At 41.6% G+C, this 27,889-nt stretch overlaps 1 protein-coding gene across 1 annotated transcript in view; it reads right to left on the bottom strand.

The window, feature by feature from the left end:
- Nucleotides 1-27,889, bottom strand: part of MYO10 (myosin X) — a 161,997-nt gene that overhangs the window by 130,076 nt on the left and 4,032 nt on the right. Inside the window, exon 2 of the mRNA XM_051799353.1 lies at nucleotides 16,767-16,850. Coding sequence (XP_051655313.1) covers nucleotides 16,767-16,850 — 84 coding nt within the window. The remainder of the gene's footprint in view (nucleotides 1-16,766; nucleotides 16,851-27,889) is intronic.

Genomic DNA, 27,889 nt, shown 5'->3' with positions numbered 1-27,889 from the left:
TGTGCCTCATGTTAGCACATGTAAAATTACAGAGCGGTGTTGAATTTACACACAGTTTAGAAGATCTTCCCCAAAGCCAGCTGGCTCCCTACCTGTTTATTTTCAGCCTCTGTCAGGCACTCACAGCATTGCCATCTTTCACCTCTTTTCTAAACTACTTTGCCCTTTACAGGGTTCTCCTCTCTTGCCTGCACTACAATGCAGAGGATTAAAAAAACCCAACTAGTAGCAAGCAGGATTACTGATATTTGCTTTCTGGAGGTGAGGAGGCATTGGAAACACTACCAGTGAGACACCCAAGTCAGTCTAGTACAGCAGGCAGAGCTTAATGTTGCACCTACCACCTGGCTGGTAGATGCAGCATTAAGAAAACAGAAATATCCAGCACTGAGAACAAGGGAGGAGGACCACAGCTCATGCTGCAGCTGCAGCAAAAGCCATCCCATAAACAATAGACACTCAAGTTGCTACTGTGTAGGAGAAGTTCTTAACTGGCATGAAAACATTGAGCAGCAGCAACTCATGGTCCGATCTCCAACCCAAACTATACTCCCATTCTCTACAGACAGCTGGCTCCATATCAGAATGACAATATTTTCATGGCATTCGGAGAACAGAGATTTTTTTCACCAAAGCAGTCAAATTATCTCCTAAAGAAAAAAGTAAATGGGTGGTGGAAAAGTGCTGGGATATAGCCTGATAATCATAAGGTTGTGACTTTGGGTGTACAATCACTGAAAAAAAACAAGTAAAATAATTTTGCATGCTAGCATCCAAAGGCTGCCCTTGCCTGAATTTCTAAGCACAGAAACTAGACCTACAGCCTCGTTAAGGCTGGAGGGGGAGGAAGGGGGAGAGTCCTGATTGACAATCAAGACAAACACAGTTTTTTATTTTTATTGCATATTTAAGGCAAGTGGCCTGTGAATCTACCACAGACTTCAGCCACATTACAAGTTACATATGCTTTAGATAATGTTGAATAAACATTATCTATGTTTATCTTTCTATGATGGGACAACAACAGCACTGAGACACACAATAATGTTCATGTCCCTTCATCCTCTTTCTGGTCCTTTGTTGGACCCTATTCAGTATGTCCATATCTCCCCTACACTGGGGAGCCCACAACTGGACACAGCACTCCAGGTGTGACCTCACCAGAGCTGAGCAGAAGAGTAGGATCACCTCCTTCAACCTGTTGGTAACCCTTTACTAACATGTCCAACAGTGATGCCTATAGAAACTTCATGAGATGCAATACTCCTGAGTTAACAGAGGACACCAGAAGAAAGAATCTTCAGTCCATCAAACAATCTCATTCTATCTGACAACCTCTGTTTCATGTTTGAATATTTTGCTGTTATTAGTGGGATTATTCTGGCACAAAATGGAAGGACTACAAGGTTGTTCAAATCACAGAAAATTTTTACTTCACTGGTCTTTTTTGCCTCGACCTAATAACCCCACAGAAGCAAGGCACGGCAAAGCTTTCCCCCCCCATTAAATAGCCAGTTTTGTTCATAAATTGTAATGGGTTTAATGATGGTGGCTACTATCACCATCAAGCTCTGGAGACATGGTGGCTTGAGGGGGGGATGCACGTATTACTGTCACCCCAAGCAGCAAAGAGAATTCAGTCCCAGTCTTCCCACCACACAGAGAAATGCTTTTGCCAGCCTGCTGCTGGGCGCTAAATGTCTTTATCAGCCAGTCTCCACCTTCTCATCCTAGGTGAGCTCAATCCATCTAAATGGATAAACAGCAAAAAAGCCTATTTATCAAAATGCAGTCAAGTTCTTCAAGTGCTTCAAGACAACAAAACTCATTATTCCACTGGTTTATTATTTGCCAGCATCTCAGAGCTCGAGTAACATGAAGTTTATGCTTTCAAGGGTAATGAAAAGCTTGTAAATATTAAGCCGCAACAAAATTTGCCAAAACCTCAGCATTCAAAATAGTCTTTCACAAGGAGGAGAATGTTTTCCATCCTGAAATTAAATAATTAATGCTGCAAATTTTTTTTCTGCCTATGAGGGGGAAAAGAAGGGGCCCACACAGAAGCCTTCACTTGGTTGAGTTAGTCCTATAATAAGTTTTTAAAGCAGGGAAAGGAGTTGATTTAAACAAATGTACATTGTTAGGGGTCAATAGCTGCTATTCAGGGGAAGCTGGAACAATCGAGTTCACAAAGCCAGAGGCCTCTGGAATGCAAATACAACATGTTCCCTGGCAAGGTAGCTCTACAATGGAGTGTCTGTCCGTGGGCCTTTCCCTCTGGGAGGGGTGGCAAAACAAAAAGATACTGGCAGGAGATACCTCACCAGCTACGAAAGTTACAGCCACTGATCCAGCAGCCATCCCTCTGTGGTGCATGCAACAGTAACAAAATCTTCACCAGTAGTTAATTTATGGACAAGACTCAGCATACAGGACCATCTAAGGAAGGACTCTCCTCAACACACATGGCAAGTACATTACATTGATCTCAACCTCTTTTGCAGGGAGAAGCCTGGTGACTTGGGTTACTCCAGAGCTCCCTGACAAGCCATCCCTCGGTGGTAAGTGAGCAAAGAAAGCCATGGAGCACTAACTACAGCCCAATGTTTTTTATTTCCATGAAGCGAGGTTGTAAAAATACTTGAAATAGTGTTTGGAGAAGAAGGGCTGTATGCCATCATTTCCGCAGCAAATACATTTCTCCTGACTGCAAAAGGGAAAGGAAATAGCTTTGCAAATCTCACAGCTGTAAGACCACCTGGAGAAGTTCTGAGTCCCTCTACCTCGTAGATTTTGCTGGTGAATGTGCAAACACTACTTCCTACCTTCCTTGTCTATCAGTTCTTGGAGATAACAAAAATCCTTTCCTTTTTTACTTTCTATTGGACATAGATACGCTGAAAATCACATATCATACCTTATAATGCGAGATCCTCAATGCAGTTGATTCAAAACAGTTAAAACTGCTTTAAATTAAGAGCAATAAACGTAGGTTATGCTGCATCTGCATTCAAAAAGCATGTCACTATTAGGGCTTGGCAAAGTAAAAGGAACAATAGTCAATATGTTTTGTTTATGCACCTCAGTAGCTTGGCTCTGAATACAAAGTTTGAGAGGCAGGAAGAGATGCTATTAACTAGGTCAAGCTGAAGATAGCTTTTTAATGCAAAAGATAACCAAAACCACATTTATTTTCGCTCTTTCTCTTTCCTAATTCACAGACAGATGATGATCAAGGAGGGGTCACAGAAAGAAAGAAGTCATCCAGAAAAAAAACCCATAACTTTGCTAATTTTATATTCATAAACAGTTTTTGTTCTGAAAACTCGTCCTTCATTTTTGCCTTAGAACTACTGAAAAGACTTAAGTTTAGGTACCCGAAAACCTTAACATGCCAAGTGCCTGGCCAGACTACTCAGTGGAAACTCAGTGGAAAATTCACTGGAAGCTGGATATCCCCCACTGACTTCAACCCAAGTATAAAGCATTCATCCTCTTGAGCAGAAGACCAGACCTATTCTTCCATATATAAGTCCAGGGAAACAAGCAGTAATGGCCATTTGTCTGATGCATTGCTCTTTAAGTCAGAGTATTGGTCTAGATGCCCCTTTTTGCATTGCCTGGCCTCCCTGGTGCAGCTTTCCTGTGCTGCATGACGAAAGGCTTTCACAACAGCTGGACGTCAGCAGTAGCTGAATATGGAAACTACCATAAAAGCCTCTGCTTACTACTGCCACAGGACACATAAAAGGGAATATAAACAAATACTCCAGAAACTGCTTCAAGACAGTGACACCAATTGGCTCCGTTTCTCACCAGCCAGGCTACCTCCCCTCTGCCAACAGTCAGGAATTGGTAGGTTTTATTCAGGATGGGGTGGGAAAGGATGGATAGAGTTACAGAGAAGGACTAGTTGAACCCTGTAGATAGTGAGAGAAAGCACAACTTTGGAAGATATTTGAGAACTCAATCTAAGTTTCAGTACTTTAAACTGATTACCTACATAAATCTAGGCACATACTTAATCCAGCTGAATAGGGTAAAATTAATTTTTAAACCCTTACAGCACTATTCTCAATTTCCTCAAAAAACACAGGGGTAAAATACTAACACCTTTCTCTCAACCAATTCAGTTCTGCCTCTTGAACAGCACTACTTTGCTCTCCTGTTTTAAAGCACAACAAAGCCATGAAGATGTTTCCAGGGGATATAAGGTCAGTTTAGGGGGAGACTGGTTTCCTGCAGAACAAAATCTCCTTGAAAATTAGATGTTTCTGTTGTCTGTCAAACCCCAATATCAGATCAAAGCACCAGCTCTGCCGCTCCTGAGGTCTGTGCAACAGCTGCCGATTAACCTTGAACAGGCTCCATCTCCTTCTGTTTCAGTAACTGGAGATAGCACAGCACCAGTGATGGTATATGACTTTAAAAACAAGAAACTGGATTAAAACGTATATTATTACTGACTTGAAAGGGAACCAGAATAACCTTCCTCAGCCCTTTGAAGGCATCAGCAGTTCTTACAAGACCATCACTTCATATAAGATAGTATTTTTTTATATAAATTTAAAAAAACCCCAAACAACAACACAAAAAAATATTGTCTTCCAATTATGCCCAACACAAACAGCACACAGACATTACCCTGAACATATGCAGGTGGAAGAGCATGCTCCTCCTCATCTGCTGTTGAATGTGAAGGCACCCATTACTAACATACCTCACTCAAAAGCCAAAAAGCAATTCCATGAAAAAGCAACCGCACTTCTGTGCTAGAGCTCTGAAGATGTGATTGACAGCTCCTGAGGACAACAGATTGCCACACAGATAGGAAACAGCAGCTTATCATGCACTCAAAAGCAAATCCAGCAAGAAGATAACATCAATTTTGGGTAGGGAGAGAGAGTTACTGGTATTGCTACAACCTGAGTTATGGTTTTCATAAGAGATTCACTTGTTTTGACAAGTTTTGCAAAACACTTTTTTTCACTTTCAAGACTGTCTAACCTATACCATGGCATCACGGCTGCAAAAACATGACAATGCAGGAGTTTGGAAAGCCTATTGTCATTATCAGTTGTGGTCAAGTTAGACAGGCTGCTGGAAGACAACAGGTTTTTCATGCCTGCAAATTTAGGTAAATAAATACCAGTTTCTGTGCAGTCGAGAAAATGACATTTCTGATTAATTACAACATTAAAAATCATTGCTCCAAGTACCACTTGGCAACCAACCATGAATAAAACTGCAAAAATGAGAAATCAGTGAAGCAGGAACACATACAGCAACTTTTCTCTATCTACTGGATCCACAGTTTCAAGTCCCACTCTACATTATCATCATGATCACCAGCAGGTATCACAGACTTGCCTGGCATATGGCACTGCCTCCACTACTCTCCCCCCTCCACCTTAGCTTGGAAGGAGTAGGTAGGATTTTAATCTGCTAAAACTCAGTAAGGAAGATAAGTAATTCAAAAAGACAACATGAGGGTGAGGAGAAGGAAGATGAGACAGGTACTGACGATAGCAATGAGATGTAGGGAACGTTTGGGAAAAGAGCTCAAGGACACTGTACATCTTTCCCTCAGCATCTGTATTGGAGCAGTGGGTAGCAGTGGCCAGGCAAATGATAGACTTCCTGGTATATTCATGGTCATCTTAAAAGTAGCATGCAATTCTCTCCCCTTATTTGAGTTCCTAAAGAGGAATATACAATATTTTGAAAAAAACCTTACAATTTATCCTGAGAACCAAACAAGCCCTAACTCTGCCTCCACAGGTTTCAACAGGAATGGCAGTTCTCTTTGATGACAGCACAGTTTTGCCAAGTACTCATATTTTTTTCAAAAACACATTTTTTAATTAGTTGCATTCATGACTACAAATGTGAAAAAACACAAACAAACCAAACAAAAAAATCAATAAAACCAAACACAAAACCATAAAAACCTACAAAACTTAATTTCCTTAAAATCAAATGAACTTTACCACCAATCTGTATTGATACATTTTAATGTACCTGTCAACAGGTATTTTAAGGAAGACAGAACCGAGGAAGGACAGTGTGCAACAAAACAGCAGAGGAAGAGAGATTCTCCACTAAAAACCGTTCACTGAAGCCTACAGCAATACAGTAAGAGTAGTTATCCCAGCACAACTGCCCAAACAAGCCAATTTAAATCACTGCTAGCTTCTGCTAACATGCTCTTTTCCATATTGTCTAGTCAGTTGTTACACTGCTGTGCATCTCTATCACTGACTCAGCGAAAAAGAGGACATCCTGCCAAAGTGCCTGTAGCTCATCCACCATGCTTGGTTATGCCTGGCAGTCCCCAGTCCAAAAGCTTCCAGCTTGGCAATGTTTTGCTTATGCTACATGACATGCTTATAAACTCACATTAAGGGGAAGAAGGATTTCTAAATCCACATATGTGAAGTCCTGCTAGCACTCTCTTCTCATTCCCTCCTTAAACTACCCTCTTGGGACTGGGGTCTCAAAAACCGATGAGGTGAAGTGATGGTAGAAATATCTTCTTCACTACTCTCTTTATTAGGGCTCAGCCACACAACTTCACTCTTCTTCAGAAGCTTTGCCCTTAAAAACTCCCAGGTACCAAATTAAATCATCTGCCACAGGTTGCTAATGGTCTCAGAACAACTTTTCACAAGTTTTGTAAAACACCCAAGAATTTTCTTCCACCTTCTTCTTGCCCCTCCTGCCCGAGCCTTTTCCTGTTTTCCCCCCCTCTCTTCTTCCAAGCTCTGTATTTGCTTGAAATTAAAACTTAGGATTTTGGAGAGACTCCGTTCATGCTTTGGTGTGGTGAGACTTAGCATGACTTTATTCCAAGGCTAAGTGTAAAAAGGAGTGAGTACAGAGAATAATGGACCAGTCACCCACGGTTCTTTCATTCATTTATTTTATTAATAATGATCACTGAAAATAGGAGAATTTTATATGCCAGGTCATAACTTCTTTTCCTAAGTTGCATTGATCCCCTCACATTGAATTTACAATAGATGATTCAGTAGGCTTCATTTCATTTTGCAGCTTTGCTTTCACAATATGATCATTATAAATCTCTCTCTCATCACAGGGACACGAGTATTAAAAGTATGTAATTGCACTGAATTATTTTTTTACATTACTAGTTCGTGCTTCAGTTTGGCTTTTTGGGTTTTTTTGTTTGTTTGTTCGTTCTTTGTTGTTTTTTTTAATCAATATAATTTTGGCAAGCTATATTGGTTTTACCCTACAAACACCAGAACTCTTTGCTAAGTTTTGCAAAACTACCATGTCCTACAGATGTCAATAGGACCCTCCATATGGGTAAACATCTGTAGAGTAAGGACTTATTATGTTTAATACCTAATGGAATAAAGAAACCAGGAGGAACAGATGACAAACACTGGACAGCTGGTAAATTAGGATGTGCTGTTGGACCTGTTCAGTAGCATTTTCAACACCTGTTTCAGCCTTGCCTTTCTGAAGGCCCATCTGGCTGGTCTGACCCCATGCTGAGGAACAAATCCCAGTTACACTTTGACCACAAGGAGTTGAGGGGTTTGGGTTGCACTGGATTCAGGACAAGCACCTCTTTGCAGCACTGGCTCCAACAGTTAAGACAGCTCCGCAGCCCAGCAGCCTGCCCCATGCATGTGTGGTCCCTCAGGGCGGGCACAAGGCAGCACACCACAGCTCAAAGGCAGAAAGAGGAGCCTAGAGAAGCTGGTTGAAGAATAAAACGTGTCATGTCTACACCCGGCCAAGAAAACGTGGTTTTCTGGCCTGCAGCAAGTGACTGCAGCAACTGGTTAGCAGCACCACTGAGGCTCATTTGGGAAGCTTGGGCAGACGTTATCAGACTTGCAGCATCATACAGAACAAGTCCAACATGGGTTATGAAACAATTTGAGGTGATGGGGAACCAGTACTATATTCCCAGGACACGAACATCCTTAAAAATTAAATAAATAAAAATTAATACTAAAAATCCAGGAGGTAAGCAAATTGCTTTGGGGAATCACACCCCTCTTTGTCTGAAGCCCACAGACATCCCATTCTAGAAAAATGGGATGACTGGATGATCCTTTGCCAGCGCAAAGACGCCCCAATGAGTGGCCAGCAACACAGTATCCTTCTGTGCTCTCCCTCCTTACCTTTTGTGCTTTGAGTGAACATAGAAAAAGCCGATGCTGCCACTGAAGTCCTAAGCTGGAAGGCTAATGTTAGCAACTTCCCACACTAATTTGTACACTGCAAACCACAATAATCACTGAGCAACTCCAAATTGCCTGTCTGGAGATCACCTGATGAAAACATAACCAGTTAAGGAAAACCTAATGGCACACTTTATCATTACAGGGCAGAGCACTGGCTTATTCCCATGCACCTGAGGCAGAAAGGCTGTCAGGCACAGCTCACACATACAGGGAGCATGGGGGATGCAGAGGTACACTGCTGTGCCTGGTAAGCATTGCCCGAGCTCAGTCTTAGCTCCTCATACAGCACATGCGTGACCAGCCTGCCCAGAGGAAAGATTTTGTGCTTTTTACGGTGCGTGATATCTGATGCCTTTTGCCCTCTGACCCTCTGCAGCTCACTGCCTTGCATACAGCAATGAAATGCACATCTTAAAAAACAAAAGCGAGCAGGCAACAGTGTTTTAATTAAATCCCAACAGTATATATGAACGGCATTCACAACCCACTAAGTAACAGGTATTGTAGTTCTACACGGAAAAGCGCAAACGTTTCCTGGAGAGTTATGGGAGCTTCAACCAACGTGACAGAAGTAAGCACCTAAGAATAATCTGGGTATACACTGTTTAAATAGATATTCTCAATTTTCAGAAGGAAGGGAGTGATGGGAAAGAGCTAAAGGGTGACCCTCAGATTTCCCAGCAGTTGAAAAAAGGATACTAACAAGACTCTGTGAAATTATTGCACCTCTCTACAGTCCTGAAGAGTGTCCTTTCTTCTGCTGGATCCCAAATTCATGTATCTTCAGAAAGGAATTTGAGTGGTCTCAGCAAAAGGCCAGTGGGCTACAAATACCACCTTCTTCTTCCCAGGTCACTAACTCAAAAACGACTCCCAACAAATTTTAGCACTCCGCCATGAACAGAGATGCAAAACACAGAAGATTTGGTCACTGTTGACTTTTAATGTATTTCAGTTTTCTCTTGAAATATGAACAGAATGTGTCAAACTGCAAGGGATAAAACCCTATAACCTTAAATAATTTATTATTCAATTCAAAATTCATTGTTTGTAAATGGTTCATGAATAGGATCTAAACTACCAACACTGAAACAAACACCAAGGTGTCAGTAAATATGAAATAGTTGCTCATGAGTTACTTCTCAAACTTGTGATCAAATATTTTTAAACAAAAATAAATTGCAACAGGCAGTTGAAAACACCTAATTCACTTCATCAACACACAGGACAGAGAAGATTGGGTGGCAGTAGTAGAAGAGAAATTTAATCCCAGCCTAGTCTCTTTCTCAGCTGTTGCACGGTGTGAGCAGAAGATTGTCAATCAGGGCTAATCTCCGCTTTCCCAGGGGCAATGTGATACCAAAGTCAGCTGCACAGGTGCCATTTTACACCACTGTAATATAGACAGAAGGTGCAATTTCATAGAAAAGACAGTTTAGGATCTGTGTCAAAGGAAAATCTGGCAATAAAGTTTATATATTGGGTAAAATTAAAAATCCATGAAGTTCAGATAAAAGGCAGTGTTTCCAGCAAGCACTTTGAATCTTTTGCATTTTATCAGCTTTAAACTTTTCTCAGATACAGGGTGATGCTTTGCAAGGCTTCCACTAAAGAGCCTTGTCACTGCTCATGAATACTGATGGTATGCAGCAGTTGCAAGGTAAAAAGGCAGCCTGGAACACTGAATTCATTATACTCAGCCACTCAAGGTCACAACCCTCTGAAAAGCAATCTCCTGCTTTTTTGCTTACTCCACTTCTCCCTAATCAGATACATTTCCTTCCAGTAATGCTATTCTTATAAGCATATCTGTTTTGATTTTTCTGCACTTGAGAATCTATAAAATGAAGCATCTACAGGGCAAGTCATCCAAGTCATTATAGCAAGTCATTATTTCTTTTATTGGCATTTTTCCTATATATGACATATAAAAAATTTACTTTGAAGTTCATTCACCACTAAACTGTCAGGAGTAAACACTTTTAGCAGGAAACACAGAAACAAAGCACATATTTCATATCAGCAAACCCTCTCTCCTCCTGCCATAGATTTGCACACCATATGCTGGACTGAACCCTGTAATTCCATATTGTTCCATTTCACATCTATAGACAAACTCCTGAGGCAGGTCATACAAAGAGGCTCACAGGTTCCTTGGATGTGCAGTGACACACCTTTGCTCATGGCTTGCATCACCTTTCCAAAGAAGCTTAAAATCTGCACTCCACTTTTCAACAGAAAGGTGCGGCACATTTCCTCATCTGCAGGCACACCTAAAGATTTGACACATTCTCATTCTGCATCCTTGTTTTCATGACAGGGATGGACATTTACTGCATGACTCTGGCACAGATTTTTTTTCTTTCTTCAGTGCATATTAACAAAAGCTGATAATTGTCAAAAGGAAAACTGGTTACCTCAACCTAGTACTTGCGGCAGGAGTAGAAGAGGCAGAAACACAGAGAAGTTGTTTCTGTAATTTTTTTTCTTTAGCACACATGCATGATTTACTGTGCAGCAGGTTGTAGAAGATTTAATCCAAAACTAAGGCACAAAGCCATTAGAAGAGCTTAACCAAACAGAAGTAATTTAAAGCATTATCACCTGACAAACAGGCATTTATCCCAGAGATAAATGTACAAGGAGTACAAGGAAATGCATCTGGGTTGAGACTCTCTTCTAGTTTACCGCGTCCAGTGTGTAAAAGCATATTAAAACCAGGGCTGAACAGCTGAATGCCTCTCAGCAGGCAAAGGACCTCCTCAGCCAAGTGATCTTGATTATACACTGTAATCTCCCAAAGGTGCATCATTCATATATCAAGGTGGGAACCCCTTGCATGTCAGCTCTTCCCATTAGTCAAGGGGATTAGCTCAAGTTAGCAATGAAGCATCAACGCAGTAGAGAGGGAGAAGGTTTCTTTTCTCCACACTTCTCCAGGATCAGGTCTGAAATCAGATCAGATCACTCTATGCTAATCGACTTGACCTACTCAGGTCAAGATGCCAAACTGAACCACAGAGGAGATCCTGCTTCCTTCACACAAAGACCTGCCAGCTGTGACTGACAGTCACATCTCCCCCAGCCTGGAAGAGCCTGCAAGTGCCAGCTGTGGAAAGCTGTGCTTCCCCAGATTAGAAAAACAGATGTGAGACCAGAGGAAGACCTGTCAGGAACACAGCTGCTTTGAGACAGGGATATATGAGAGCCACGAAGATGATCGGGGAGATGGAACAACTCTCCTGTAACGACAGACAGAGTTGGGGTTGTTTAGGAGGGAGAAGAGAAGACTCTGGGGAGACCTTTTTGTGGTTTTCTAGTACCTAAAGGGGGCCTACAAGAAAGCTGGAGAGGGACTTTTTACAAGGGTATATAGTGAAAGGACAAGGAGAAATGGCTTTAAACTGAGAGAGGGCAGGTTTAGATTAGATAAGAAAGAAATTCTTCACTGTGAGGGTGGTGAGACACTGGAACAGGTTGTGCAGAGAAGCTGTGGATGCCCCATCCCTGAAAGTGTTCAAGGCCGGGCTGGATGGGGCTTTGAGCAACCTGGTCTAGTGGAAGGTGTGCCTGCCCAGGGGAGGGGGGCAACGGGGATGCGTGGAAGGGAGATTGGAACTACCTGATCTTTAAGGTTCGGTCCAAACCAGACCATTCTATCACCGTTGAAAGGTGAAACTGAGCAGACTTTAAGTGTGGTGGAAGTAATGAAATGACAGCAGAGGTGTGACATGTTTGTGTGTGAAGCGTCTTTGTGGAGAGCTCAGCATGTGCCAACAGGCAAGGGATCATGCTGCTAGCAAAAGCATAGCCAAAAGCAAGTTTCTCTTTCCACTCTAGGCACCTTGCCTTCAAGAGGTAGACATATTTCAATACACATCACCCAATACCTCAGATTACCCACAGACTAAGACAGAATAATTTAGGAAAAGACCTCTAAGATAATTGAGCACTAAACCATGTCCCTAAGTGCCACGTCTACATGTCTACATGTATTTTAAGTACCTCCAGGGACGGTGACTCAATCACCTCCCTGGCGCAACTTGAGGCTGTTTCCTCTTGTCCTATAACTTTTGTTGCTTGTGAGAAGAGACCAACCCCACGTGGCTACAACCTCCTTACAAGGCAGTTGTAGAAAGATACCTCTATCAGGCAACAGATAGACAACGTACACAGATCATACAACAACTTTAATTCTGACAAAAGCAAGTTTTTCTCCCATAAGGAAACTGCTTCAGAAGATTTACAGATTTACAGATCCCTGCTCTGTATTTCCCAGCTTCCCCACACACACACCCTGCCACCCAAAAGGTATGCTTGGAAGCTATGAATCAACACAGTGGACAGCAGGCTTTCACAAGCAATCCTCATTGACCCTAAAGCCCAGGGAACCACGACTTTTCTCTTAGTTAGCTCTGAAAGTATGTCTACTCAGCAGCATGAACCTTTGCAGGGCAGTTCATTTTACTCAGCAATGAATTACATCAACCAACTCTTCTGTAAACATCAGCCCAGACAATTCCATAAACATCTGCTTCCCACAGTGTGGTGCAGTTCCCCAGTCTGTGAGACCTGGGAGGATGTTGCAGGCTTTCCATCACAAGGATGAAGCTTTAAATTATCTATGAAGAATGTGACTGCACAATAATTTCAAGTCAAATTAAAAGGGTGCCTAAATTAAAAAGCACTCAAAATGCAGTATTAATGATTCTTCAATTCCCAGAGAGAGGTCCTTTTTCTTAAATAATAATAAAAAAAAAATCAAACCCTAAAAGCAGAAGAAAAAACCCAAACAAAACTCAGAGTATATGGACTTCACAGTATGCCTGCACAAGCTCAAACTGGGAATTTTCCATGACTGCTTCACACAGTGCACATTAAAACATATTTAATCGTACTTACAATCAGATTTTTATGGCACTAAAGAATGCAAGTCTAAAACAAATTTAAATGTCTTCCTCTGCCTAAACACAGCCACAGTATCTTTTACTACTTTTCATACTAATAATGAAGTCACTTCTCATATTACCATGCTGTGAGTCAACAAAACAGTTGTTTGTTCTCTTTGGGTGGTTTTTTATTTCCTTTCTTTTTTCAGTAATTCTTAGGTAAAATAAAATTACCTAAACACTGCTGAAGAAACAACTTTTCCACAAACGCTGAAGCATGGAATTGTGCAAAGAGAAGCATTTTTTGCAAATTACTGGAGAACAGAAGAGGATTCAGGAAAGCCTCCTCAGCCAGAAAGAGCACATGCTTGATTTCAGCTGATGTGAACATGACCCACACTCAAGAATGAATGAGTGTTTCTTCAGGTCAGACCTTCTCTGGGAAAACTGCTCCAATTTGGTCACCTGGAAGGGTACTTATGCCTACTGAATTACTCTCAGAAGTATCATTTAAAAAAAAAGTGATTTTTTTTTTTTTAGGCATGTCACTAAATATATTCAGACAGCTTTAGCCAAAATTGTATTTTTACTCTTCAAAAAATAAAAAAATCAGTCTGTTATTACTAATCTCAGACTGGTAAAACATCTGAGAAGCATCTTGCTCATTATTACTAGAAAACTCAACCTCACACGATAGTTCTGCTGAAGCTGGTGCCTCTGCAGCACTCCTGAACTCTAGGACAATAGTAAACGTGAAAAGCCACTTACGCTTTACTCCAAATAAATGTTGCAGTAGCAATGCATTCCTCCACTGCCAACTCCATATCAACTTTCTCCAAGCTTTTATTTGGCTGGTCAAAAACACTTGGCCCTAAACAGAACCAATTTTCTTTTTAAAGAAGTCATAAATCATCATCTCAAAATAGAGCAATAACTTTCTGCTTACTGTACATACTATCTTTAACCCCTGATGCAGCATATAAAATACTTCATTCTGCAGGAAGGAACAGAGATTTCCTCACCTGTAAGGAAATTAATTTTGAGTCCTCTGAGTTCCATACCATTTTCATGTGTGCAGTGGAAAATATTGCAAGCCACAGGGACTATGTGCCTACTCCTCCTCCAAGCAAGTCATCCAGAACTTGGCCCCTTGCTTAGCACAGGCAGTAGATCTGGTTTTATTTGCATTGGTACAAGCTCTCAGGGAGGGCAAGAGCTTTATCCACTACAACTCTCTACCCAGGAAAAAGGAAAAACATATTGGAAGTGGAAAACCCTGTAGTGTTTTGCAACTGGACAACCACCACAGCAAAAGCAGAGTGAATTACTTCTTGAAGGCTGCAAGTCTTTGGCAGATGCAGCAATGCAGTTTAAATCATTCAAATCCCACAAGAGCATTCATATGACATCACTTTCCCCCTTGTTCAGTCTTCCTACAAGTTCCCTGTTGTTTCAAGTATCAACTTGTCTTTATTTTGAAGAAGTGACTATAATTTCATCATAATTCTAGCTGCTCACTCATGAGACAAGGACAGCTCAATTCTGGCAGCATGTTTATCACAGAACACAGATCTTCTAAGAGAGCACCAACACAACATTGTTTTGGTCACATTTTCAGCTCCCTTTCATCTTCCGACAGACACGAGCATGTTTGTTTATGTGCAAATGTGACCACCAGAACTTTTGTGTCTATTTTCAGATATACACGTGCTTTCATGATGTTTTCTTCTCCTAGGAATTAAATCCACACCTCATATTCACATAAGCAAGATCCCATTTGTACAGGAAAACTACAGAATCTAAGCTCGTAGCTAGAAGTATGAAGAGACATATGCTCCATTTTTATTCCTCCAGATCCCATTAAAACCTTTCTCAAACATGTCCAACTTCCAGAGGTAATACACAGCTTCGGCCTACTTGCAAGAAGCTTGTTTGGGTTTTTTTATGCTGTACAAGTCTTTCCCTCAGATATAATCGTATCCATTTATTTTTTGTCTAAAAATGATTTATGGACAAGTTTACAGAAATAAAAGATGTGATTCATTCAGTAATTCTTCTCTTGCGAAAGAGAGCTTCCAGCAGTTTTCCCCAGCAAGTTGATTCTCGAATACTCAAGACTGAGCATAGGTTGGTGACGGATCACCCTGAGAGCAGACACAACCACACCTGCTGTTCCCGAGGCAGCTGTATGAGTAACAGGGACCATGCTGTGCCACAGGTGTGGAACACTGCTTGCCCTGTAAAACAGTTACTACTTTACACAGTAATGTATAATGTCATATGCAGCTTCTTCCCGCTCATTTTGAGAAAAGAGAAACATCCAATTTTTCTTTAAGTCTATTTTCTGCATCATGTCTCCAACTTGGGACTTTTTTGAGTCTTCACTACAAAAAGTGAATCTTCACTACAAAAGCCGCTAGAGGCAAATGTTCTGCCCTCAACACATGTCATGAGATGGCTTGGTGGCTTCATTAAAAAAAATTAAGTAGAAACAAGAAACTGATTTCTGGCTTTCCAGGAATATGTCTGCAATCAAAGCAGCTCTACAGTCAACGTACAAATCAATGTATAACGATCCTGAGTCGAGTTAAAAAGTGGTGGTTAGACAAGTCATCCATTAACAAAGCCACGTCCGTGGAAAGAGCATAGAGACTCAATTGTGGCAGAAACTTCCTGCCTTTGTCCCCAGTGGGACGGACATGGATGAGGAGGCCACACCAGCATTGAGTGGTAAAGGGTAACATGGCAGCAGGTCTTGCGTGGGGCCGTGCCACCCACTGTTACCCACCTGGCAGCTACGGCAGCAATGCAGAGGGGCACTGCGGTGCGCATCTCAGTAAGTGTGAGGGCAGATTTGCAGAAGCTATGCTTGAACCAGGATCAGTACTACGTAAATATAATTTGTATCAAGATCAGCAGTAATTACATCCTGGATTTTAATAATTTTTTTCCTGGTTACTGCTAAGTGGATTTTTGGGGGTTTTCTGAGTCCCAACAGGGACAGTATTCACAGAGTCCTGTACTGGTTGAAGTTGGAAGAGATCTTTAAAGGCCTCTAAAGACCTTTAACCTTCCCTGTCATGGTTAGGGATGTCTTTCCCTAGATGTTCATTAACTCTCACACAGTAGGCTAGGACTATGATGTGTAAGAGGCCAAGTGACTTGCACCCAGCTAGGTGCAATACTAGAAGGTATTTCTGAAAATACTTAAACACACTATGACTCTTCTCTAACTCAGGTGAAACTGTACCTTATATTCACCCTAGGATTACCAATCTTGCTGAATCAAGATGTTTTTACTTACTTTAAGTAGAACAACATCAGGAGCTAAATCTCCATGGAAAAAAATTATACAACCTGTTACTATGCAGGTCAAGGCATCAAATTTTAGAAACCCAAGCCTCAACACTAACTCCCACTGCTTGTTTTGGGTTTCTTTATCTTTAGCCATGATCGCATAGCTTAGCTACAGATCACCAAAACCCTAAAACTCTCCTGTGCCTTTAAACCTACGCATCCACAAACCTTTGCTTCCCCAGCAACCTCCTGCTCCTGCCCAGTCAGAAGCTGCTATTGCAGCTGCTTGTTTGGAAACTGCCAACATCTGCTGATAAGAGAAGCAAAACTCACAGACTGAGAACAGTCTGCTCACCTGCATCCTCTGTGGCTCAGGAGAGACCTTTATAACAGCACCCTCAGCCTTGGAAGAGCTGCTGGGCAAAATGCACACAGAGAGCTGGAAGACACGATGAGAAGGGCACTCAGTGATAAGCTTCAGACTCAGGATAAGCCCAAGAGCATTGCATCTTTATTATTATTTTCCAAAGGAGCCTGAGAAGTGTAAAATGTCCACAAACGGACTTGGTACTAAAGGGGAAAGAGGACATGACACATGTTAGTGCTTGGTCAGCCAACACTAAGGCAGAAAAAAATCTGGGTCTAAAGATAAGCATCCTAGTTCTGCACCACTGAAGTCAAAAAGAGGTTAATTCATCATGGTTAGGCTTCATGAATGAAGATTTGGGAAGGGCTCTACCCACACTTGCTACAAGCGCATTGGTGGCTAAAGAGGCCAATGCGAGATAAAGAAGTCTGGTTACAAAAGGCACAGCAGAAAGATTCCTTGGATGGTATCGGCAAGACACGGTTCTTTCTGCATTGTCTTTTCTCTTGATGGTGATCCTGCGTGCGTTCTCAAAGGAAGCAGCAGCGTTATGGATTGTGTGTCTCCAGACCTCCCGACTGGAGCCCAGAGTAGACCAGTGATGAAGACCAATGTGGCCAAGGCTGAGATGTTGTTTCAGGGAGTCCTTGTATCTCCTCTTCGGGGCTCCTCTCTTGTGGCAGGTGTAAGTTCACCACAGAGCACCCAAGTTCTTCACTTAATTAGGACAAAACACAGCTAAGCATAGAAGATAGCTGCTTCTCAAACAAAGACTTTTAAACTAAAAATGTAATTTACAGGGTCAGCACCGTATGCAATAAGGGCACCCAATGACCCAGACTGCTCATGGTGCCCTTCTGAAGAAGGTTAATCCCAACACCTGGAGACTAGGAAGACTAGCCTTTTGTCTGAAGTTGATCCCAAACCCAATAGAGAGCCTCTGGGGTCTTCAGGACTCTGCCAGGGTCCAAAGGGGAGTCTCAGTGCATTGCTACTTCAGGCTGGTTTGTTGCATCCTCCTCACTGCCATGGCTGTTGTCCCCAAGAAAGAAAATCAGTCTGCTCCTTCATGAGGTTGCAAACCATGCTGTATTTTTCAAAACACAAGACCCACTGACCCACCAGGTACACAATAGCTCCTCCCTACACCTTTTCCATGTTGCTCACATGATCACAGGTATGGGTTAAAAACAAAATTCAGTGTTTTATCAGAACTGTAAATGTACTGACAGAATACAGATGCTGCCCTGCAGGGAACACAATTTATTAAAAGTGAAATGATTCATAAACTCATGTATTTATTTCAGACTAGGCCAAACAGCTTTTGCTGTTTTTTGCAACTACACTTAAAAACCTTCCTTTGAGCAGAAAACAGCATAAGTGCAGCTATTTTTAAAGCCATCTAAAAAATCACAGGGCATGACATACCTTAATTTTTACCACATGGTAAAGATGAAAAACTGAAACAACCTCTCTCTTTTATCCATCTGAGAGCCTAAATGAGTAACTTTATTTATAGCCACTAATGGTTACCACTTCTGAACTTATTTCTTTCTCCTCAACAAACCACCTTTCCAGCAGGGAATTTAAGCTTTCAGCTATTCAGACATTTCTGTTATTCTTGCTCAGTATGGCTTTTGAGCTGTCAAACAAAATTCCCAGGACACTGAAAAATAAGCAAACAAACAGCAATTTTATTTTTTTTTACTGCCTCGGTTAATTCTGACTACAAAAGTTGGAAAGAGAGAGCAGATATGCAAACCAATCACATTTTTTTGCTTTTAAATAATTTTGAAACAACTCATTGTCATATATTTCCTCCTAGGCAGACAAGAGGTACACCAGATCACTTAAATTTAAGGCATGGGAAAAAAACCCAAGTGCAATACACAAGAACGTTAGGTAACACCAGCCTTAGCAAGGAACAACAGGTTAATAGAAGGCACATATATCATGTTTAGATCTAGACTAACAAACAATACAAGGTATTATTTTCCCCCACCCTTTTCCTCCTCATTGGTATACAGGGAAAGGAAGCAAGATCCAGAGCATTGCGGCTGGAGTACAATAAAATATCAGGAAGCTAAATAAAGATACACACCCACAAACGAAGCAGCAGCTTATATATACACACACACACCTTTGAGCTTACTGGTACAGCCTTTTCAAGCACATATAAGTAGCATCTTAGCTTCCAGGTGGTCTCAGACCCTTCCACAAGTGAAGTGGTAAAGACCAAACTTCCCAGTGGTCCCAAGCACAGACTACCTCCAGCAGCCTCAGCAGCAAAGCACTTGCCATGTGACAGAGACCTCTCAAAATTTTTCCCTCTTCTAAGTTACAAAGATCTGATAAAAATCCAGTTGTTTCCTGACGAACAAGTGGTAGTACCATAACTGGAATTCCAGAGAGAGCCACTTGCTGACTATTAGTTACTCTTGGTATAGTGTCAGGAACAAAATTAGCAGAGAAAATGATCATGGTTATACCAAGTAGGAATTTCAGTGTCAATAAAACTAAAAAGGGCAAATTTTACTACAATAATTTTTGCCACCCATGAAGCAGTACTAACAAATGCCAGAGTCCTATTTCTTATGACAAACACAACTGCAGCTTTCTCAAGAATAACCCCAGACTTCTCCAATAAACCTATATGAAACTATCCAGAACCACATCACTGTTCAATACCACTAAAAAAAAAGATACTTAAAAAGACCACTATAAAATCCAAGACTTTCCAAAGTGTGGGCATTTATAAAGGGAGTAACTGTTGACTATCTCAAAGGCAGAGAGGCCCTGTAGAGAGACCTAAACATATTAGAGGGCTGGGCAATCAGCAATCATATAAGTTTAACAAGGGCAAGTGCTGGATTCTGTACCTGGGATGGGGCAGCCCTGGATGTTCGTACAGACCGGGGAACGAGATGCTGGAGAGCAGTAAGGCGGAAAAGAACCTTGGGGTCTGATTCGATGGCAAATTGAATGAGTCAGCAGTGCCCTGGCAGCCAGGAGGGCCAACCCTGTCTGGGGGGTCATCAGGTAAAGCATCGCCAGCCGGTCGAGGGAGGGGATTGTCCCCCTCTGCTCTGCACTGGTGTGACCTCACCTTGAATACTGTGTGCATTTTTGGGCACCACAATATGAAAAAGGTATAAAGCTATTAGAGGTCATCCAAAGGATGGCAACGAAGATGGTGAAGGCTCCAGAGTGGGAGCCATACAAGAAGTGGCTGAGGTCACTTGGCTTGTTCAGCCTGGAGAAGAGGAAACTGAGGGGAGACCTTATAGCAGTCTACAACTTCCCCACAAGGAGAAGCAAAGGGGCAGACACTGATCTCTCTGATGACTAGTGCAGGCACATGGTGTGATTCTTTGGGTGGTCCTGCGCAGGGTCAGGATTTTGATGATTCGTGTGGGTCCCTTCCAACTTAGGATATTCTATGATTCTATAATATCAGACACCTAACCAGCAAATACACACTCAAAACTTACAGATAGAAAACCTCCAGCTGGCCAGACAACATCAATTTAAGATTATTCTTCAACTTTGACAAGAACTGCAAAGCCAAAACAAGCTTAATTCATGCATTTTAAAGCAGTACCTTTCAGTCACTGCTGTCCCATCCAACAAGAAGATCCCTTTGAGAAGCTATCCTGCTAAAGCATGTGCTCCTGCTCAGAGTCTCCCCTCCTCTGCCTCCCCAGGAGTGCCTGAGGCCATCCCTGCAAGAGCATGACCTATGACCTGTTGCTGCAGTTGTCTGGACCTTTGCTGCCTTAAGCCCTTTTTGTCCCTTCAATTTAGCCACTGATTCATATGCACCCACTCTTCTTGCCTAACGAGGGACAACTCTCACCTACATGCAGAGCAGGAGACACATCCTTGTGCTCCTGGACAGCCACAGCTCATGCTGCCCACCAAAACCTCTGATGCTTTACAGCAGAAAAAAAAAAAATCCCAGGAAAACGGCAAAGCTTTTGTGGCCTCTCTGACTGTATAAAGCAATTGTGCACTTTTTAATCATACAATTCCAAGCAATATAAAGGAGTGTTTCTGTAAGTGGCACACAAGTTCAAGAAATCAAAATTCAGAACTACAGTTTGTATTTGCCTGACTTGAGAAGCACCTGGAACATAGTAACTGTTGAATCATTATCTGAAGGAAAAGGATCCCACGACTCAATGTTTTCCCTTTGCACTCTAAGAACGGCTAAGAACAAGCCAACAACAAAGGACCACTGGATGCTCACAAGAAAATACACAGAACAGGGTACCACTTTCTGTCCTCCAACAGCTACTGATGACATCTCCACCCTAACTGCCTGGTACAAAGGCATCCTACTGACAAAGGTGTAACTACACAGTAAAAGTTTAATACAACTATTTCATCACACTGCAAATCAGTTTTTTCATGGGCTTCTGTTAAAGAAAAACCCAGGGAGTTTACTACTGCACCAGAGCCCTAGTCATTTAAGGTACTGAATTACCAAAGCAAAATGACAGTAGAAATGGTGTGACAGAAATAGAAATTAGGAACAGAGATTCTTAAAACTAACACAAATAGAGAATCAGTCTTTTGCTTTAAGTGCTGTGCAACTTTATGCCAAAATCCCATCTATCAACTGTTAAAACTTCTCAGATTTGGCATGTAAAATATTAGAAATGTTATTTCAGGGCGGAAAAAAAAGGGCTGCTGCACAAATTACATTTTCTAACACAAAGTTGCTGCATATGTTTATTCCTTGAAATAGCTTATCAAGTATCACATAGCAGAATCCAATTGGAGTTTCAAGAACAAAGAGCTCACTTCATCGGATACTCCTCCTGGTACACCGTCTGAAGAGTAGCAGGAAATGCCACCCTTCAAAACCCTGCTGTAAACGCTGCTCTTATTTTCTTCCAGGGAATATACTAAGTGATTGGACACACCAAACAAACCTAATCAGCACACCCATCACCAGAAAGCTGTAATGAAGAGATAAACCCTAATCACAAAACCACAGTCTATATTTAATAAGGGGAAGAGATCCAAGATGACCAACAAAGCAAAAAGTCTGACCTACAGAATGAGCATCTACTCCTCGTCCTGATGTGAACTCCAGTGTCCTGCCAACTTGGCTCCTTTCTGAAGCACATAAAAACATTCCCTAACCAAGATGCATAGTTGGGTTTTGACCCACTAAAATGGTCAAATAGAAACGATCTCCGCTGGTTCTGTAAACCAGACGGGTACATTAAACAAAAGGAATTGACTTTTCATCAGGGTAAACAACTTCATAAGAAAAACAATCCCATTCTCTTAACAAATATATTTAACTTCATCTGAGAAAACATTTTAATGTCACGCTAAACAACAGTAACTAAAATAGGACCAAATAATCTATTTCCGATAATGCTACAAACATCAATACTTTTTCAAAACAAGGAATAAACTTCTCTTATCTCCTGTCCCCAAAACCAGGGGAATTTGGCTGAATGCAAAAGAGAAGGCATGATAATCTTTCCAGATAAATCCTGCCCTTCTGTCAGCAAGACCAGGAAGGACAACAGACATGTGCAGCACACAACACAAAAACCACATAAGGCTTTGCCAGTAGCACCACTTTCACAGTTCTAAGTGCTCTCCAGAACTACTTTTCTCCAGATGCTGGAAAGTTCATCAAAAGTTTTCTAAAGCCTTTTGAAAGTTTGTAAGAGAAAGTGAAACAAGAGATTTGGGGTGAAGTTACTGGGAGCTGGGACTCAGCAACAATTTGAGCCTCAGGTCTCCACCCGAGGTTATGCTACAGGCACCACAATCAATCCTGACTTTGAAACCATGATAGCAGGCTTGGGCAGCAGGGTGCCACTCTACCAGCATTGCCATGTCAAGAACAGAGAACACAATCCAAAAGACTCTCAGTACTTTTAATGGTACCCCCAGTATAGAGGCAGATGTGCCATGATAAAATGCCCTTAGGTAAACTTGTTCAAGGTGCAAACATAATTTTGCCCCCAGGGGAAAAAGCAACAACCAAACACTTTCCTATGCTAGTGTGTCCTTACAGTAACTCCCTCAAAGGCATTCTCCAAAACAAAACAGACTTGTATTAGCACACTCTTGTATCACTGACATATAATAAAGGATTATGAATAATTTCCCAAGAATATATAGGAAAAGGCAACACTAACACATCAAAGGGCACTTAGTCTTTTATTTCCTGAGTCCTCCAGCACAGCCCTTCTCCCTCTGTATGCCGTCAACCAGGATCAGGTGTGGAGGCACACCTTGGCCCCGGAAGTCTGTTGCTGAGCTACCCTGTTTTCCTTCCTCTTTCCTTCATTTGGAACAAACCAGAACCAAAACAAAAAAAAAATCATAGAAACATTTAATCCACCTAAGAGATGGATTAAAAAGAATATTGATTACTTGAACATTCACCTTAGCTTCATATTCAGTCAAAAGCCTCTAGTGAAGCTTGCCACAAGATGAAGATGACATACTTTCAAAGAAAGTCTGATACCATAAACCAGGCAAAATGGCTCACTGAAGCAATTTATGTATTTGCTATAATGTATTAACATACAAATACAGGAACCCTATTCAATTCTGAAGTCTGGCAGGCCACTGGACAGTACAGGAGTACAGTCTACCCTCCAGAATGTTTTCCTTCAGCATGCCATTAATCCTAGAAGTAGTAAAAAGTATTACACCAACTCCCACATTTAGGCTCTGCTCCAATATGCTCATATTTACCCACTGGGGACAACATCATTGAGACATATAAGAAATCCAGCCTAGAGTGTACTGCATTTGAATTTTCAGTGCAAGTTTAGAAAACCATCCAAGTGACCAGAACCTTTCATTTTTGAAGACTTCCTCCTATACACAGGGTTAACTGCAAACATTTTCTCAAAGCCTTAAAAGGGCTGAAGTGTTCCTTGGGGGTTTTTTTCCAGCCATTGACTGTGGCTACTCCTTGGTGAAAAATACCTAAGAATAATTTCACACTACGAAAAACTACAAGATCTCATACAGAAATTGTGTTTTAAACCCCTCCCCAGAGGAGTTTACAGAAAATGGAAATAACTTCATCCAGTAAAACCAAACACAGCCCAATGTGTTCAGCCATGCTTCCAATGTGAACCAAAATTGTGTCTGTCTCTAATAACCTATTCACCAAGGAAAAACGTATTATCAGGTTACTCCAACATCACTCATGTTTGGGATTTTGATGAAAAAAAAAAGGCAACACAAACCTCTAAACTTTCTACCAAATAAGAAGGCTTTCACAGGCTAGACTGAGTCACCTGGCCACAAAGGAAAACAGCACCTAAATAGAGAGCAAGTATTTATGAGTAAAACATGCACAGGTATGACATGTTTACAGCTGAAACAGCTTAGCAGCCTTCCCCAATCAGTCACTGGTTTGCAATGGAAAAGTGTATGGTCAGTCATGGTGTCCATGGAACAACATCCCACAGAAAAGCTGACAGACACCCCTTTGCTGGGCTGTCCAAGCTGAGGATATCAGGAACAAGCATAAATGATATTTGGACCTAGCTGAGATGACAATACTGATCACTGACTTGGCAAAAATGAGTCTAGGAGTGGACAGTATATTCTCCCCCAACATCCTCCTACTTCTCACAGAAACCTTTAGAAATACAAGGAAATCTTTACTTGTTATTGCCTCCTAATGAACCTTTCCCAGTATATTTTTCCCATTTAATGCTCATACTTTCCATGTAACAAAGCTGTAGTTTCTTCTTCGGCAGGAATATAGTTTATTTCACAAGGCAGATCTGGAGCATATTCAATATCATTTCCCATTCTGAAATCCTACTTTGAAAAGTTCTGTCTTTAAAAGAATGGAGCGTTTGAGCTACTCAGCAGACTTCTTAAGAAAAGGATAATCCACTTAACCTTTCTGAATCAGGGTGTTGTCCAAAACAAAGCTGCATTACAGTAAATATGGCCAATGGATAACACTCAGATTTCAGATATAGGATATCTTAGAAAATTCTATATAATTAAAAAAAAAAAAGCCACCATGCAAAATATGAACCAATAATACCTAAAACACAGTAATTTGCCCTTAGCTGTCATCCTAACACCAAACGATCCTCCTTTATGTCTCAGTAACGCTTTAAAATGTCTCATAATGATAAATATCAGTAAAGTCAAGAGAAATTAGAACACCTAAGCCAGGATCCTCTGATACATGCCTGAAGTCATAATCAATCTGGCAAGTTTTGAGGTCACATCCCAAAACTTGTAAAGTTGCCACAATTAGTGACTTAAGGCTGGTAATTATTTTTTTTTTTTGCCCCCTCAGCTGAAGCCTTAATTTAAAGTGACTTTTTGCCTCCTGCTCTTCTACTGGTGCTCCACCCAAAACTATGTTCCTGGCTCTGACCACAGTTTGGGATGGTGATTCACTAAGGAAAAATACTGGCCCCACAGCCAAAAAGGTTGGTGAGATAAAACTACCCAGAGGACACGCTTCCCTCCAGAACTGTGATGGGCACACAGTCAAAACACTGGACATTCAAGGGGTGGAGCTGCTGCTTCTGCCCCTTGCTGTAGGCTGCTGCACCTTCCACCAGGTCTGCACCCATCCAAGAGACACAAAAAGACATTTGTCTTGCCAGAAATTTTTTTGAAGTTACATCAATATTCACTATCCATATTGAAATTAAAAAAAAAAATTAAAAGGAGGCACATCATTCACTTGCTAGGGGTCAGGTCTGGATTTTTCTGTGCAAAGATAGTGACACTGTATACAAATATTCACACATATGCACCCGCATACAGAGCCAGGGACCTACCTGTTTTCCTCCAGCTATCTTCTAAAGCCAAAAAACAGATTAATGAGACTATATTGGTCTTACCAGGCCAAAACTCAAGATCACCACCAAAGAAGCCAAACACGGTATAACCATGCATAATTACTGATAAGGGACCCCAAACTTTTCATTCTGTCTTTTGAGGCGCACTGGGGCAACAAGAGCGCTGAAAGGTTGAAGGGTTTCTCAGGTTACTCTTTGGACCAGCACACTAAACTCTCCATGTGACACAGAAATCTCAAGCTACCCTTCCTTTTTGCTTCCCTCTCTCCCACAATATGGTCCCCTCCTGCCATCACAGAATCATGGATATAAATGTGGAGCATTTCTGGTAAAAGCCCATGCCACTCTGCTTCAGAATTAGTTGGGACTGGCCATGCTTTCAAACACAATTCCCTTTTACCAGGCAGCAGGCTGTGCAACATCTCTGAAACCAAAAAGGAGCTGAAGAGGTTCACAACCTTCAGTATCACCCAGAAACAGTGCTCACCAAATAAAAACACACAAAGAAGAAAATCTTGTTAGAGCAAAATAGCTTACACACAAAGTGCTAACACAAACATACAGTTAGGGAAAAGACCAAAAAAGAAGTAACATTTCAGTGAGGTGTCACTAGAAAGTAAAAATACCAAAGACTCAGAAACAGCCAAGTTTTCTGTAACAGTGGGTTTCACAGTTATCCCTTGGTTGAAGTCTGGCTGAACATATCAAAAAAACCATGAGCAGACCCTTCACAACGTAGAGCCTCTATTGCCAACTTCAATACTTATGTATTTTGCAGCTTTAAGAGAATTCTTGTGTCATTTTGCAATATGTGTCATGCCAGCAGGGTTGCTAGGCTCCAGCCCAGTGACAACAACTATGTTTCAGTTGCACAAATTTGTCTTATGAAAGGCACATATGAAGTACGTGTAGTGGGCAGTTACAATGATGTGTTACTGATGAACCGAATGTGTTTTCCAACTTGGAGAAATAAACCTGCAAAAACTTTCTTCTCCTTCTGACTTAGCAAGGTACTCCTGAGTTCTCTTGAAACATTTTCTATTCAAAATGTAATGCACTCTAATTAAACTAAAAATAACTGTCGACGAAACAACCATCAGCTTTTAAAAAAACCTAAATCTGAGAAGAAGTCACAGCTCAGAAACTTTGCAGAACACAGTCAACATCAACAGCCAAGAGAGTCACTATTTCTGCTTGGAATGGATTTGGCACTCAGAAGCTCTCCAGAAGCAGAACCTTTTATGCCATTGCTCATGGGATGATGGTTTTGCCCCACCAGTTGAAAGGCAACTTTGCCGGTGTAAGCTACACAGCTTACACTAATACCAAAAGCTGGAACATCAGACCTGTGCTTGTGCTATCATTAAAACACTTCTAGATGAAAACTGGGGAGGTTGTGCTAAACAGGTACACTATTCTGCACAGCACAGCCAGAACCCATGTATATCAATACAGGTATTTATTGGCATCACCAGATTTTCTCTTTAAGAGAATAACCTTGCAAGTGCCAAGGTGTATTGGGTTTGCATGGTCAGTTTCTGGTAGTGGGGGGGCTACCAGGGTGGCTTCTGTGAGAAGCTGCTAGAAGCTTCCTCCATGTCCAGGAGAGCCGCTGGCCAAGGCTGGGCCCATCAGAAATGGTGGTAACACCTCTGTGATAACATATTTAAGAAGAAAAAAGTAAAAAGTTATTAGGCAGATGTAATTGCAGCCAGAGAAAAGCGGAGTGAGAATATGGAAGATAGCCACACTGGAGCAGGTGGATGTCTGAGTGGAGGCTGTGAACCCGTGGGAGGCCCACACTGGAGTGGAGGAAGGACTCGTCTCCCTCAGCAGCAGCAGAACAATCTGTGATGAACTGACCATAACCCCCATTCCCCGTTTCCCTGCACTGATGGAGGATAGGAGGTAGAGTTTGGGAAGGAGGGAATAGTGGGGGAAGGTGTTTTTAAGATTTATTTTCCTTCTCATTACCCTGCTCTGATTTTGTTGGTAATAAATTCAATTAATATCCCCAATTCAAGTCTGTTTTGCTTGTGATGGTATTTGGCGAGTGATCTCTCCCAGCCCTTATCTCAACCCATGAACGCTTTGCTGTATTTTCTCTCCCCTGTCCAGCTGCAGAGAATGAGTGGCTTTGGTGAGTGCCTGGCATCCAGATAGGTCAAACCCCGACATAAAGCCACTTGGCTGCAGGAGACGGTGAAGCCCTCAAAGGACTCAGTGCTGTGAGGCTGTGTTCTTCCAGATTTTGCAAGGGAGCACCAAGGAAAAGTTTTC

Source organism: Manacus candei, unplaced genomic scaffold (genome assembly GCF_025592945.1).
Source record: "Manacus candei isolate 608988 ecotype Guabito, Panama unplaced genomic scaffold, ASM2559294v1 h1tg000049l, whole genome shotgun sequence".
NCBI lineage: Eukaryota > Metazoa > Chordata > Aves > Passeriformes > Pipridae > Manacus > Manacus candei.
Note: the sequence above shows the minus strand (reverse complement) of the source record. Positions and strands in the feature narration are given on the sequence as shown.